We start from the raw sequence: 13933 nt of genomic DNA, 5'->3' as shown, positions 1-13933 counted from the left end.
AGGTCTCTGACTGAGAGCCAACTGCCAGCCATTTGTCTAATTAGTTGACTCAACTAATGGGAAAAATGAAATTTAGGCAGGTGAGAAGCTGCAAACTAAAGATGTTGTACCTCAAAGGGAAATCACTGCTTCCTGTTGCCCTCCAAGATTTGTAAATCCATAAAAATAATTTACTGAATCATCCTTTAATTATTAAATGAAATGAAGTTAACAGACTTTTTATTTACTGTATAAGAGCAGTTACAGTCATGGGTGCAGTATGCAGCCTGAAAAATCTTAATATTAAGATATTGTTGGTAAAACCTCTCTGTTGAGGGGCGAGTTTGGCCAAATTTCCATGTTTTTTAAATTGATTTCCCTGCCGGTTTAGTGAGTAAGTGTTAATACCTGATTACTAGCAGAATACCTGGAATTTGTAATCCTACTCTTTGACAACAGTTGACATTCAACAGGATTAATCAAATCTTCTTAAGTTGATTCACCGCTGACCTGCACGGTGGACTTTAATGTCCCCGTAGTCCGATATAATCATAAACTATACGTCATGATAAACCCACTGAGAGTCGAGTTCATCGTTAGTCCGGTCATTTAACCACGTTCATCAGCTGAAAGCTCAGCAGAGTAATTCATTTTTCACTCAAATGTAAGGACACGTTTGTGTGTCAAACAAAAGTGCGGATTATACATGTTCCATCACGCTTATGTCCAGTTTCACAGATCACAGCTGGGGTCCTTCTTCTTCTCCTTCTTCTTCTCCTTCTTCTTCTTCTTCTTCTTCTTCTTCTTCTTCTTCTTCTTCTTCTTCTTCTTCTTCTTCTTCTTCTTCTTCTCCTTCTTCTTCTTCTCCTTCTCCTTCTTCTGCAGGGACAGAAACATTCGAGAGGAAAGCAGGATGTCTGAGCTGTGGGACAAGTGAGTCCATTTTTCTTTTTCTTTTTTATACTATGGGTCTGGTTTCACACAGTGTTGTAAAATGTTCATTACCTGATGTTAAACCAGTTTAGCGAGGCCACAGTTTCAGACTGGGTAATCACAGAGTTCACCATCAGTATTTCTACAGTTACAGTTGTTTTTTTATTCTGTTTTCTTTTGGTGTTGATCAGCCAACACATCTGATGCTCAGTGAGGAGAAATGAAAACCTCTGCAGCAGCTGTGGCCTGATGTCATCACGTTCAGGGCGTTGGCCCATTCTCGTGAACGTGATGTCTCAGGAACACCTCGAGGGAGTTTCTTCACACTGGACACAAACGTCCGTTTGAACTCAAAGAGGAACCGATTAGACTTTGGTGGTCAAAGTTCAGCCTCACACTTGATTCAACAGCATAACTCAGGAACAGATTGTGACCTCATTTTACCTTTGGTCAGGCACTGAACAGGTGACACTGATCACTGATCACCAGTATTGATCTTCTGTGTTGCCTGGTTGAACGTGTGTGTGTGTGTGTGTGTGTGTGTGTGTGTGTGTGAAGCCTCTGTGTTTTAGAATCTGTAGCTGCTTTGCTGCAACATCCATATTTGAAGCTTTGCGTTCAAAGCGTTCACTGCGTATGCGTGTGGACAGACATGGATGAAAACTGCATCGTGACCAGCTGGCAGAAGAAAACGACCGCGAGGCGGTGATTCTCGTTTTTGTCTGTTGTAGGCACTGAGTGCAAGCAGTGTTAATTAAAACAGAAAACAAAACAATGGCGGCAGCAGCAGTTGGCTGCTAAGTGTCTGTACATCTCCTAAACAAACCGCGGGGCCCTGAGCTGCATCAAGAGGCTCAGCCGAGGTCCAATCTGACATTTATCTCTCCGGGCCGTTCTGCTGATGGCAGCACGACGGCGCTTTAGGAAGCAGCTGTTTACTGTCAGAGATCTAGGTCAGGACAGAGGGACATGGACACACGGCCGGCCAGACTCCTGCCAACAGTTTACAGTGACTGCGTCTGTAAGGGTCTCTGAATGATTCAGGGGGGCTTGGAGCTGGGACATGGTCCTCCAGAGCATGCCTGGGATGATCAAATCATTTGCTATTTCAGGGTGGTATAACATGGTATATCATCATCATCATCATCATCATCACATCCTGGCCTGTGGGGGCTGACTCGCCTCAAGTGGCCATTCTAGGAACTGCAGTTTTTGCATCTCATTTGTCAGCTCCGAGTTTGCATCATATTACTTACCAACAGTAATGACACTCATCAGACTCAGCTGTAGGCCTACTTTGGTTTAAGATGGTGAACATATAATCTGCTAGACAGCCGCAGGTTGACGCTGTCATTGTGAGCGCGTTAGCCTGCTGTTGTGTATGTTTAAGTTTACTGAAACATAAACTCAATAAGAACCAACAGCAGGACTGTGAACGTTCCTAATAAATCACGGACTGTCCCTTAAAAAACACTCCGTGTTGGCAGACCGCTGTGTGATGTGGAAGATGAAGACCTGCTGCCGGACCTTTCCACCTGACATACCTGACATACAGGTAAGAGGCTCAGCAGCCACAGTCAGATCCCAAAGACAGCTTTATCACACTGTTATATAACATGCACACACACACACACACACACACACACACACACACAGTGATGTGGAGCTGATGTGAGGACGCAACCACACTGCCGTCGTCAGCACAGATCAGATTTAACAGCCCCCACCCTCATCTCCACCTTCCTCCTTGAGTTTCCTTCATGATCCATGGTAACACCCCACCCCAAGTGTGTGTGTGTGTGTGAGTGTATTTTTATCCTCTTTCATTTGCAGGCTGGTGAGGTTACTGAGTGTTAGGGCAGTGATGTAATCAGGTGTGTTGTGCACTAATGTGTGACAAACAAACATGGCCGACGTGTTCACATCAAATCACTTTTTCAGGATGTTCAGTCAGTTCATTTATGCAACAAATCAGTACTGCTTTTAATACTACGTATGCAGGCAGGGAGTTTATTAAAGCTAAAGTCATGGTGGATGCCAGGCTCTAAGAAGGGAGTGTCATGGTGAACGGGGTGGCCATCTTTTAGAGCCTGAGGGTCCAGGTGAGCTTAACGAGGCAGCCAATCAGCAGCTGAGGGGGGCCAGGACAGCCTCCAGAGCAGGTGGAGGCGAGTGACAGCATTTATGAAAATGTTCTCAGACTCAGAGTCTTAAGGTCACTTAGCCCAGCGTAACCAGCAGGAGAGTCACTAAACGTCATAAACTGGACTTTGGTTAAAGATCAGATCATTTCCATAGCAAAGTAAAGTTCTCACGGCTCCTGGGAGCTTTTCCTGTGTTGGTCGTGTTATAACATCAACTATTAGAGGGGGAAACGATGATCAGGCAAAAACAATCAGAAACAGATGAATGAATAGTTAAATGAAACACTTTGATCGAAAAATGAAAGAAAAATCATAAAATAAAACAAATAATAAAGTTTTTACATTCCTGCAGAACTACAAATGAAAAACTGTTTCCTCACCTGTCGTTAAGTCTTTCAGTGCTTACGCTTTAATCAGCTAATTAAAGCTCTAAAAAATTGGACATTTGCTGACAAATGACAAATATTTGAATTTATTAATTAAAAAGTAGTTGTAGCACACAATAAAAATTAGATTTTTATTCTGTTTCTAACAGACTTTAATTAACTGCACAATCCAGACTGAACTCACAACACACACGCGGTTTAGCTGTCCACAGATTTTAAAAATGAAACAATCATTCGATAGAAACCTTCGGGGGAACAGCTCGAACTTTGTCGCGGGTCGGTTTGGCAGATTTTGGTGCAGACCTGGTGAAGCCTGCAGTGTCACTAATACGACGTGCCGTGACATCAGTAAATTAAAGACACATAGAGAGGCTGCTGCCCGTCACACTCATATGAAGCGTCGTTACATAACGGCTCCTCTAATCGCCGCTCGAATCCCAGTGTGAGGCTGCTCCCATGCTAATCTATTTGTCTTGGCATAATCTATGGCCTGCTCGTGTAAGCAAGTCTGCACCTAAAACTTGATGGTGTCACAGTGTACCGCGGCTTATCATCATTATGTAAAGTGTCATAATGCTGCGATTGGCCCGGCCAGCAGGCTGCAGCCGCTCGACTCATCCACACACTCATATTCTAAACATAGAGAGCAGATCTGATGTGCAGATCTGATGTGCAGCTCAGCGCCGTCACACTCCTGCAGCAGGTGTCACTTTAATGCAGCGCAGGCCTGATTACTGCAGTCTGTTAGCCGCTTTGGCAGGAAATAAGTAAAACATCACCAAAAACTGTTGAGAGACAGCAGTGAAGGGTGGGAGGACCACAGAGCGACTGATTTGTTCACGTTAAGCTCCAGGAATGTCATAGGACGCACATTCACAGACTGATTCCTAAACTTGTTTTTTGTTTTGTGACTGCTGTAAGCGCATTCATTAGAGAGACAAGAGACACATTAATGCAGCAGGAATATCAAGCACATTTTACTGCACTATGAGTACTTTTACTTGCTGATAATACTTACATGCTTTTACTCAAGTGAGGTTTTGGTTTGCAAACCTTTTTGCCCCCTTTTTTGCATACCTCACATTATTTGAGGGGATAACTCACATGATTTCAATAAATAATAAAGCAATAAGGCTATCACTCATGAGCTCCTTTTGCTCATAAGATATTAAAAGGCCCCAGCAGCACATTATGAGTAAATTAATGCTGCATAATACATGAAGAAGAGATGAGTCGGACGCTAGTCGGTTAGTTGGGCCTAAATCGCAGGCTGGTCTAAGTGCAGTTTCACAGTGACAAGAAGAACATTTCTAAGGAATCTGACAGTCCGCAGTCTGTTTTAAGTAAAAAATAGCTGCTTTAATGTGCTGTTAACATACGCACACAGTAAGAGAAAACTACGTTTAGGTAACATAAATCATCTAAATGTTCAAAGGCTTAGAGATGAAATGAAAAATGTGACCTCGACTTTGCCCTAATTGTTCAACTTAAGTTAACTCAAACGTCTAAAGCAGCAGCTGAATTTACACTTTGAGACTGAAGCAGCCCAAAGTTATTTACGGTGTGTTGGGAAGTGACCGAGCTGCAGCCGAGTTCCCCTCAGCAGGTCAAAGTACACTCAAAGAAGTCTGTTTTCTTTTAGCTCATCAAAGTTTCCTGCCACAGCCCAGTGTGAAAATGGATCCGGTGCACAAATTCAAAATGTGCATAAAATCAGTCACGTTTCCTGACTCCTTCCAGAAACATAAACGACTCCAAAGCCCCATCAGTAATCAGAGTGTAACTGGGTGAATCCACGCGGAAAGCCTGCTGAACACTGATCTCAGAACACTAATTAACTGGTAAATCTTACAAAGGTCAACAGTGTGTTGGCCAGGGGTGAAGAGAGTCGCCACCATATGGCTAAAGATGCCCACAAGGAGTGTGTGTCTTCGCTGCTCTTTTAATCTTTTGAGCTAATTGTGTTTCTTCCCCCCTCGTCTTCTGGTGCCCAGGCAGACAAAATGTGGTCAAACTCTAATCTACTTAACTGCTTTCCACTTTGTTTTTCCAATTATGGTCGGCCTTGTTATTGCGGAGCTGGAACTCGCTGACATGGACGTTAATTTTGCTCTCCAAGCAAATTTTCTGCTTTAGAGTTTAAAGCAGATGCGATGAATCGGCTCCGGCACAACCGTTTCCAGAAACGCAAAATAACACGAATAAATTATATATTTTTTAATACGGATGATGGATCAAGGGTCTAATATGTTGCTCCAAGTCAGGATTTAGCTGAGATTTAAGAAATACTTCATACTTTATTTATTTTTCATGTATGTGTTTTGTGTTCATTCACAGTTCCGGTTTATTTGGATGCTATTGTTTACATCCTGTTGAAATTTGTGTGTCATTGCAGAACACAAACTTAACCCCACGTTGGACATTTTGAGGCCCACACAGAGTGATCACTAACTGTAACAGATCCCGTCAGCTGAGCTTTGTGGCGTCTTTTAGGTCGTCGGTTTGGTTTTCTGGTGCTCAACGGCTGGCAAAAGAAAAAAAAAGAGGAACATTTCGTGACAAATGAACATTTGAGTGACTGGAGAGCCAAACCTGAGAGGACAGTGAATATGTTGAATGTTGGAGTCGTGTTTCTATAAGAAAACTGTGTTTCTATAAGTAACACGACTCCAAACATTACACTGATGCTGCCGCACGTCTGCTGGATGTCACATTTCTCGCTTTAAAGTGTTCATATGTGCAGTCTAAGATCGGAGTCATGAATGCAGCATCGCTCACTTGAAGCTCTCAACTGTGTGAGGAAACAAACGCTGAAAACGAGCGGAAAGCTGAGCGTTGGAGGTCGATCCCACTGCAGTTCACTTTCAGGACTGCAGCCTTTCTGCTTTTCAGGGATCCTCCTTTCACAGTCGTGCTGCCAAACAGTGTTTTTAATAGCTCGTTTATCTTTGTCTTGACTTAATCATAGCAATGATGCGCGGCGCCTTTCATTTTCATCCCAAATTGTCGGGCGTTTTGGTAAACAGCAAGTCAATTTCATTTCATTATGATTGCACGGCTGCATGTTTCATATTGTCCCCTCGAGTTTTGTGCACTGCTTCTTGGCAGCTCTGGTCCGTTGCAGCTGAGATCTGCTCCCTGTGTAAATGCCACATGTATGGTGATTCTAGCTTCTTAATAATAAATGCGAGACCCTCATGAATGAGCTAAATTAGTGCTGGCGAAAACATCAGCCATTCAAAACTCTATTATTCCCTCTGTGACCTTTTCCTCCTGGCAGCCAGAGCGAAGCAGATGATCTCTAGTTTGTCAAAAAAAAGAGCGAAATGGGAGTTAATAGGCAGCTCCTCAGCAAACACTGGGGGTCATTATGAATGGGAGGCAATCACACAGATCAAATATACAGCAGGGGGGAAATGGAGCTGGAATTTGGAGGCAAAAAAAAGCAGGAAAAGGAGGGGAAATACAAATCGAAGAGGCTGGTAAACATAATAATGTGCGCCTCATGTAATCATCCCTTTAAATGCAGATACTGAAGAGGAGCGTTGACTGATGGATGCCCTCGTGCACCGAGGAGACACGAGGAGACGAGGAGCTGGATGGGAGCTGGTCTAAAGTTACAACTCTTCTAATGGAGAGCCGCACTTTTCGTCACTGCTGTTTGTTTTCTTTGGGTTTTTTCTTCTTTCTGTTTTTGTTTGCAGACACGATGAAGATCTGAGCAGCACCAACGTTCTGGCAATGTGACTGATTGATCCAGTAGATGAACAGTAAAGATTAAGAGGATGACAAATAAGCATGCTGCTTACACAGCGCGTGGGGCTAATCCTTCCCCCTCCACCCCCTGGGCTCCCTTTTGAGGAGCTGCCACCGAGGAGCACCCACAGACAGTGACGGACCCCGACGGCCGGAGGGAGGACACGCAAACCTGTTGACGTGCAACAAGTGGGAAGCTCATGGCAGGACCCCAGCCCATCTGCATCTCCACACCAGGACTCAACCTGCCATCTGCCCACTGAGGGGACCACCGGAGGCCTGACAGCTACGCATTTCTGTCCCTCACAAGCACAAGCTCAAAAGGAACTTTTTGTGTGTTGATCCTGCACTTTGTGTCTGGACAATTTGGAAAAGTCCCCAGAAGAAGAGGAGAAATAGTTTGCAGCAAAGTTTCTTATTTCTTATCGCCCAGGAGACATCTTTCAGTTTTTACAAAATTAAAAAAAAAAATGATGGAGGATCACCTGTCGAAGATCCCCATGATGTCGTCTGCTTCCCCCACCGAGTCCTCTGGCAGCGGCGGGACTGACGACAGCAGAGGAGGTAAGAGTTTCACCAGGAGCAACAGGTGCCCCTGAAGCCTGGAAGATGGACACAAAGTTTTAGTCAGAAAGAAAAGAGTGAAGAAAAATCAGACTTACGGAGGATTTTTAAGCTCCTGTTTGAGATTCTCAAGTTTTCCAGCAGTTTAATTGAACACAAGCTTCTTCCTAACCACACAAACATGATTAGTGATTGCTGGTCCAAGTTCACACAAGTGCAGTTTTTAAGTACTTGAAGTAAAACAAGGCCCAAATAAATATTTATTATGTAACTGTAAGCAATGCTCTCTGAATTTATGGAGTTTATTTGGATTAATGTCATCGTTTGTTTTAGTTGTTAATCTGCCTCCAGCCATTCATTGTTTCAATTTCATTATCATCCACTAAATGAGATTTTCCAACCCAAACGGCTGTTGCAATATTGACTCGTGTGTTTTGTCAGAGTGTTGAGCTACATGCAGGCTCAGCTGCCAGTACAGATGGCAGGCACATGTGTGTGAAACAATACCAGAGCGCATGAATGGCACTAACCGACCTGCCCTGTGTGACCGTGTTTGACTCGCAGCCAAGAGTCCGGCCCCGGGAAAAGCTCTGAGCCCGGCTCTGGTCTGCAAAGTGTGCGGAGACACCAGCAGCGGGAAGCACTACGGCATCTACGCCTGCAACGGCTGCAGCGGCTTCTTCAAGCGCAGCGTGAGGAGGAGGCTCATTTACAGGCAAGAGAAACATGTCCCCATCCCAGTACAGCCCGTTCGTGAATGTGGTGCATTATGGGAAATGATTGCTAATTCAAGGAACTGCTTTCTCTCAGACACTCTCTCAGCAAGTTTGGTTGTATCCAACAAGAACTTGAACAAACGACCATACAAATATCACAAGCGGCTTGTCCATGTTGTCCACAACTGTCCATGCAGATAGTAACTTTTATTATCATACCAAATGAGCATCAATTTCAAGTGGATTTCTCCACAAATGTGTGTTTTTGTCATCACTACATGCAGTATTTCTGTTAGTTTTGAGTGGACTCTCCCTTTAAAGCCTCGGCTGTGGGTTGACAGGTGCCAGGCCGGTACAGGCATGTGTCCAGTGGACAAAGCTCATCGCAACCAGTGCCAGGCGTGTCGGCTGAAGAAGTGTCTGCAGGCAGGCATGAACAAGGACGGTGAGTGTGTGGAAGCCATCAGATAATGCTGGAAACCTTCTCTGACATGTCAAACTAAAATCCCTCGTCCGTTTCCTGGCTGCAGCCGTGCAGAACGAGCGGCAGCCCCGCAGCACAGCTCAGGTCCGTCTCGACTCCATCGATGTGGACCCTGAGAAGGAGCACCTGGCCACCACACGAGAGCCCACCTCCTCTTCCTCATCCTCTTCCTCCTCCTCCTCCTCCTCCTCCTCCTCCAGTGGGTCTGTCATCACGTGGCCCCACATCACCTCCTCCATGTCCATCACCTCCTCTGTCGCCCCCCAGCGCTGCATCAGTCCCCAGAACAACCACCGCTTCATGGCCAGCCTCATGACGGCCGAGACCTGCGCCAAGCTGGAGCCCGAGGACGGTGAGGAGGGTTCAGGATTTATCAGATTAGACAAACAGTTGATTCAGTTCTACTATTTTGCAATTTCCAACATGGTTTTTACATCCAAACCTGTAATGTAGGGAAATTAAAGCCATGGGACAACAACAATTCAAGAGTCTGTTGCCTGCATAAATTTAAATATTTGTGGTAGAAACTAGAAATTCTGATGCAGCAAAGGCTAAAAAGAGAGACCATGAAAGAGATGCTGCTTTCAGGAGGTAAACATGAGGCATAAAGGTTTTTAGAGGTCTGCAGGAAGATGATGAAAGGATGTCAAGCTGCAAATTTAAATGTTTGCATATATTAGTGTTTTAGAGTGAATTTTTATTGTATTTATTGTGTCTGAGTACTTATTAGTACTATTAGCAGTAATAGCAGCCTCTCTGACATTAACATGCATGTAGTCATGATAGCATGCTAACAGGCTAACACAATTAAAATATTAGCATGCATGCACAAACTCGTTTGAGTATCACAGCAGAGCCAAATTTGTGATCCAACCTAAGATCTGAGGCTGGGTTTTTACTGGTGGTTCATCCGTTCCGGACTGTTAGCTTGTTAGCTAACAGCTATCGGCTAATGCTACTTTTAACATCACGTGTGGCTGTCGGGTTTTAAACTAACCAAAACTGAACTAAAGTGGGTTTACGTATTGTTTTCTCCTTCAGTCGACGAGAACATCGACGTGACCAGCAACGAGCCGGAGCGAGCGTCCTCCGAGTACCACATGGCTCTGTACCCATCCAGCTCCGAGAACGTGTACGAGACCTCGGCGAGGCTGCTCTTCATGTCAGTGAAGTGGGCCAAGAACCTGCCGGTGTTTTCCAACCTGCCCTTCAGAGACCAGGTGAGACCTACGTGTACTGGATGTATTGTCTGATTTACTACAGCAGGTCGCACTTTCATTTTCAGATTTTATTTTGGTCAATTTCAGCAGTTGCTGTTTAAAAATAATTCAGTGATCACAATTGAGCTGCTGAAACTGCTGATGAACTTTTGATGAAACGTTCTTGTAGGTTTAGTAAAACTGTAGTCATTCATCAGTTTTTTCATCATCACTTGGTTGTTATTCGTTTACAGAAAATGCAATACATTTTGTCCTCATTTTCAAGCTTTACTTCTGAGTTAGTTTTATTCTCATTTTTGTTGTGAAAATTAAGCTATTTTAAGCGACTAAGGGCAATTTTTTGTCATAATCTTCAGTCATGAATTTAAGGGATTAAGGAAGATAAAAATGCTGAAAAAGATTAAAGATTAGAGAAGGAGGAATACAAACTGAAGAGGCCAGATGAGGAAGTGATAAGATTAAAATACAAACTTATATAAACTGTTCAGTTATAAAAACATTTATGAGATATTAAATTATACAAAGATACAAAAACATAATTGTGAGTTTCAAATTCAGAATTTAGAAATACTATTATAGTCCCAACTTTGTTACTGCTTGGTAATGATGCTCATGTTTATTTTAACATTATAAAAACGTTTTCTAATTTTGTCCGGATTGTGCTTCCATATAAAGCCTTTGCTGTCAGAGTATCCACTTGGACTAAGCAGTTAAACTGAAAACAAAAACGGAAACATCTTCCGTCTCCAGTTCTTACCTTCCGACTCGTGTCCCACCAGGTGATCCTGCTGGAGGAGGCGTGGAGCGAGCTCTTCCTGCTCTGTGCCATCCAGTGGTCCCTGCCTCTGGACAGCTGCCCGCTGCTCTCCCTGCCGGACCTCTGCCCCGGCATGCAGGGCAAAACCAGCTACACCGGGCTGGACCTGCGCCTCCTGCAGGAGGTGTTCAGCCGCTTCAAGGCCCTCGCCGTCGACCCCACGGAGTTCGCCTGCCTCAAGGCCATCGTGCTCTTCAAGCCAGGTGAGGCTAACAGGATTCTGAAAAACTGGAGCTACGATTAAAACCAATAAACAGCAAGTCATCCAGGCTTTTCAGAGTATAATCAATATTTAACAGGATGTTATGATTTTATTATTCACAGCAGGTTACTGGAGGACACTGATTACTGCAGCGAAAGTTAACGTGATTCAGAGAGGGAAACGACAAGTTTTTAGAATCAAAAAATAAGTAGAAAAGGAATAAAAAAGAAGCCAGTCCAACTCTAGTCAAGCAACTAGATGTAACACCCCAGAAAATCAATATTAGTGTGTTGAAACATGCTCAGTTGAATATAAGATGTGTCTTCTCTAACACCTCTGCAGATCTGTTTGTTGGAAAATGAGATATAAGAGATATTACACTAAAAAATTGTCCAGATTTTTTTGCATTTGGTTTGGTAGACCATTTAATTTCATGCTAATAATAATAATAATAATAATGATTATTATTAGCGATGATTGATGATTATTATTATTATCAGTTACTTCTTTTAGAACATTTCAGATTGAAATAATTCACACGACTGCAGTCATGTGGAGGGCGAGCTCACGTTGATGTTTCCTCTCCTCCACAGAGACTCGTGGTCTGAAGGATCCAGAACAAGTGGAGAACCTGCAGGACCAGTCTCAAGTGATGCTGGGACAACACATCCGCTCACACTACCCCAGTCAACCAGCCAGGTAGCAGCCCGCCTCGTAACACAGGCCAAAACGAAAAGAAAGAGGAAGAAGTCTGGAGACAAACTTGTTGATGAGTTTGGGATTTGGAGCCACTACAATCTACCACATCTACATCTACGTCTTTAAATGCACTTAAATTTAAATATGGAGGCCATTTAAAATTCTGCTTCTCAAAGGCGTCGCTCAGCCCTGTTTCACATCACTGAATCTTCTCTGGCTTCTGACTCTTAGTTTGTTTTTATTGGCCAGTAACTCAGTGGATTAATGAAAGTCCACCGTGGAGCCCCAGACAGTTAGATCTTTCATTTGAACTGTGACCTGCCACATGCTTGTTGGCTAAAACAAGCTGTGCTGTTCGCATACAGAAGCTGATTTTGTTCTTGTTCTCGTGTGTTTTTAGGTTTGGAAAGCTGCTTCTTCTTCTGCCGTCTCTGCGTTTTGTGACCTCGGAGCGGATCGAGCTGCTGTTCTTCCACAGGACCATCGGAAACACTCCCATGGAAAAACTCTTGTGTGACATGTTCAAAAACTAAAACAGCGTTTCCCAGAAGTCCATGCAGTCGTGATTGTTCTCCAGTTTCGGAGGGTTGATATTTGGCACATGTTTTTGCTTTGTATTTCTGTACACATATCAGAGATTCTGCGTGCTGTTATGTTTTTTAAAGGCCACTTTACTGTGTTGTTCCCGCATCAGGTCACTCTGAAAAATGAGAATGCAGCTCAGTTCTTATCACCGTGCTTGCTGTCTGTTTGTATCATATGTAGACTTTGATTTGTGTCTGAAGTGACTCACGTTCACGTTTCATCCTGTAGCATTTCATTATTTTTGTGTTTTTCCGTGACGCTGCAGATCTTTATTCGTTTGTTGATAGATGGACAGTACATCTCTGCTGTTACATTCATGTTGTCATGTCTTGATAAAGTAAAAAATGTTCGAAAGTGTTCTTTTTGTTCTGTTACTTTACTTTCACAGGTCACAATAGATGATGTAGGCCCCAGACTTTCACTAACAAAGAGAAGTTGTTCCTCTGTACAATTCAAACGAGTGATTATGATTCAAATGTGTGAAGGAAGAGAAAAAACTCACTGACTATACTGTGTGTCAGCTACAACAAGGTGTGGATGAAAACCGTTTCCAGAGATCTTGACCCTCGCTTACTGCAGAGAATCAACCAACCAACCAGCGCCCCCATCTGTCTGCTGTTAAACACAAAACCCTCAGCACACAAGCACACACACTTATTAACATCATTTCAAAACAACTTCAGCATGAGATGCGGTTTTCAGTCGTGTCGTTCAGATACAGGACATTTTCTTCTTAGCCTTATATGCTCCAATTACTGTATGGGAGACAGACATACTGAGTTAAGGGCCTGTTAGGGACAGGAGTCCCGTCTTTAAGTAATAAGCCTTCCCAGAGAGGCTCTGCGGACATGTGGTCAAGAGATGGATGGGTACACTGAAGGATGAGGTTAAAAAAACCAAAAAAGCACAGACGCTGTTCTTTGTTACCACAGACATGTTGTGATGTTCAAATTCAGGAATAAAGCATGAAACTGGGAGCTACTGGTCTGAGACCTGTGTCAGGTGGGAAAAGCTGATCTGTTATCCGCATTTAACCAATAATATCTTATTGAATGATCCTGCCTAACGGCGAGTCCGTCCTCACAAGTTGGGGCTTTGAGCGCCACAAGTGAAGTGTCATCTGGTTCCATGATATTCAGACGAAGCCAAACATCTCCTGAGCAGCACACCAGCACTGGATGGATGGATGAACAGAATCAGAAGCAGAATCAGAAAAGCACTTCAGGCGAGAGGAAAAATGTGTAGTTTTGATTTTGGGCTGAACTGTCCCTTTAAGTTCAGAGCAGCCTTCTTATGCACAGCACATTGAGCCAAATGCTAACTTTTGTATTGTAACATGCTGATGCTTGGCTGGTACAAAGCCTGAAGGAAGACATTTAGACTTTGGATACGATGGACCCCAGTGGTCACTCGCGGTATTGCAACAAAAAATTTCCCTCAGGCTCACA

General features: G+C 43.7%; 1 protein-coding gene and 1 long non-coding RNA gene across 2 annotated transcripts; both read left to right on the top strand.

Annotated features, from left to right (window-relative positions):
* The first annotated feature begins 859 nt into the window (after positions 1-859).
* On the top strand, positions 860-7611 carry LOC124062527. The gene is made up of 3 exons (XR_006843939.1): positions 860-912; positions 2400-2467; positions 6972-7611. It is a non-coding gene; the product is annotated as an uncharacterized LOC124062527 (long non-coding RNA).
* Positions 7612-7622: 11 nt separating this feature from the next.
* Positions 7623-12851, top strand: LOC124062518 (photoreceptor-specific nuclear receptor-like). Its single transcript, XM_046395349.1, has 8 exons — positions 7623-7762; positions 8327-8477; positions 8820-8923; positions 9009-9314; positions 10004-10182; positions 10962-11202; positions 11795-11900; positions 12301-12851. Exons 1-8 carry the CDS (start codon positions 7669-7671, stop codon positions 12431-12433), a joined length of 1314 nt encoding a protein of 437 aa, XP_046251305.1. The 5' UTR covers positions 7623-7668; the 3' UTR covers positions 12434-12851.
* The last annotated feature ends 1082 nt before the right edge of the window (positions 12852-13933 follow it).

Source organism: Scatophagus argus, chromosome 1, assembly GCF_020382885.2.
Source record: "Scatophagus argus isolate fScaArg1 chromosome 1, fScaArg1.pri, whole genome shotgun sequence".
Taxonomy (NCBI): Eukaryota; Metazoa; Chordata; class Actinopteri; family Scatophagidae; genus Scatophagus; species Scatophagus argus.
The sequence above is the reverse complement of the archived record's forward strand: the minus strand, read 5'-3'. Positions and strand labels throughout refer to the sequence as shown.